Source organism: Rosa rugosa, chromosome 4 (genome assembly GCF_958449725.1).
Source record: "Rosa rugosa chromosome 4, drRosRugo1.1, whole genome shotgun sequence".
NCBI classification, from domain to species: Eukaryota; Viridiplantae; Streptophyta; class Magnoliopsida; order Rosales; family Rosaceae; genus Rosa; species Rosa rugosa.
In genome coordinates, this window is record NC_084823.1 from 4,455,595 (window position 1) to 4,457,828 (window position 2,234).

General features: G+C 41.6%; 1 protein-coding gene across 1 annotated transcript; it reads right to left on the minus strand.

The window, feature by feature from the left end:
- Positions 1–554: 554 nt before the first annotated feature.
- LOC133745995 (protein PHOSPHATE-INDUCED 1-like) lies at positions 555–1,723 on the minus strand. The gene has a single exon (XM_062174150.1). It carries the CDS (start codon positions 1,628–1,630, stop codon positions 668–670), a length of 963 nt encoding a protein of 320 aa, XP_062030134.1. The 5' UTR covers positions 1,631–1,723; the 3' UTR covers positions 555–667.
- Positions 1,724–2,234: the final 511 nt, after the last annotated feature.

Here is a 2,234-nt window from a genome sequence, read left to right on the forward strand (position 1 = left end):
AAATTCTTATTAGAAGGGATCAAAGAAAATACAGCACCATTGAAAAAGGTTAAAGTCCATGCACTCTCATTCACAGCCAAGTCTCTTGGTTTGGTCGAGACACCTAGTGGCATGCTTGTGCTGACGAAAGTAATGCAGCCCGAAGATGGTAGGCAGACGAACAAAGCAGAAAGCAAAAAGAAGAGAGATCGCCCTCTTGGATCAAAGAACAAAAATTCTCCCAAGACCAAGAAGGTACCAGTTGAGGAAGTGTTACACATGCTTCTCTCTGGAAAGCCTCCTAGCCCTAGCTTAAAGGGTAAAGAGAAAATTTAGTTTCTGTTTTGATTTTAGCCTATTACTATGCATTGTTAGTTCATAGTTGAATAGGCTTACGTTAAATAAGTGAGCAAAACCTGTCGAATGATAGACATATCATATGTACCACCATGATTATCACAACTCTGTCTGTTTATAGATGGCAGCGGGATGGTATGCAATGACTATTCTAACCTGACATATTATTAATGGAATTCTATGAAGAATGTTTATTCCAAAATTAACAATCCAAAACATTATCGAAATTTGAATTTATTATTTTCATTTGAAACAATAAAGAATGGAATTGTAGAATGAATCATTCTCTACATAATCTATACTCTAACGTGGTCTCAACTCCTAATTACTTTCAAACAAGAGTAGAACATGATGAGGTTGAAGGGTCAAACAAAGCAGGAAGCAAGTACTTCTTCCCATTCAAACCATTGGCGTTGTAGCTGGCACCAGTCGTAGCATCAACCAAGAGGTCTCCGGCGTAACCAGGATAAGCTCCTTTAGCATAAACTCCGGGGCAAGCTGATGCAGCCTCTAATGGAGCCTCTTTGGGACCCTGGTAGAACCCATTTCCAAAAGGGTTGGTCACAGTCCCCGCCAAAAGGCCAGCTAGATTGATGACCATACCGTCCAAACCCACATCATTGTTGGGCGCAACCAAAGGTGGAGATTGTGGTCCGTAAATTGGCTGATGGAATGGCCAAGCACATTGACCCGGGCATTGGGTCTCGGAGTTTCCGACCCAGATGTAAGCAAACTTGGAGCTCTTGCCTCTGATGAAAGAACTCTTTGAAGACCCGTGTGTACCACATTTGCTGGAGCAAAACCCATCAATTAGAACATCTGATGAGGTCAAGACAACATTGATGGCATTACTCTGGCCACCCTTGGCTGCCAACTGTTTGATGTGTTTTCCAACAGATAGGGACTTGCCCAGAGAGTAGCTCTCATCAAGGATTTGGTTACCCAATGAGAGGGAAAGAGATGAGGTTTTCTTGGCATTGGAGAGGTGGTAGTATTTTTCTATGGATTTCCACCATGTAGCAACTGATGGTTGGTTTGTAGATGGAGAAGAAGTGGAAAGGGAGGTGATGAAATCGGAAACAATTGCGCGCTGCGAAGGCTTGAAATTTCCATACCAGATCAAATTGATAGAGATTTTGCCAGTGAGAAGAGGGCCATTGTGGTATTGGAATAGTATAGGCTGCTGGGTTTGGTCTGAGGTCTCAGCAAGGCTTCTACCTGCTGAGCCAAAATGGAACAAAGAGATGAGCAGGAGTAGTTGTAGAAGAAGATAAGAGGAAGCAAAAGCAGCCATGGTTTTGTATAGCAAAGCTATCAGTTTGGGAATTGAGAGTATTGTGATTCTACAAAAGAGGTATGCAGCTCAAGATTTGGTGGGTTGGATTGGTATATGAAGATGCGTATATATAGTGCTGAAGACTTGGGGGAAAGAAAGTGCACGGAAGGAGCAAAAGAATGGTTGGATTTGATGGGAGTAAAGTGAGAAAGCTGAAGGCCAGCAGGATAACGCGTTGCATTTTAAATTGGGGTTGCTTTTGCTCTGGTTTTCAACCCAACCTGAGGGCAAAGACTAGATGACAGGGTTTATCCAGCCAAGTCAGTTAAGACGAATACGACCGTGATCAATGGCATGAAAGGGAAAGTTGTGCACTAGCCTTTTTTGCGTCACTTTGAAGGTACTTTTTATAATCGCCATTTTCATGACGCAAAACCATGATCAAAATATTAATCAGAAGCTATGAGTATTTTCCACAATAAATATAATGGTACTTCAAAGAAGAAAAATGGAGAATGCAGGCTCTACTTGTTTGGTTTGTGTCATTTGGCATAGCATTTTCTTTTCTCATTGTAAACTTAGTGAGGTTTTCTACAATTTTTTCTCGTACAATTAGTGTTTC

What these genes read in the sequence shown, in the direction of transcription:
- LOC133745995 (XM_062174150.1), bottom strand. Translation starts at nt 1,630, where the DNA reads ATGGCTGCTTTTGCTTCCTCTTATCTTCTTCTACAACTACTCCTGCTC.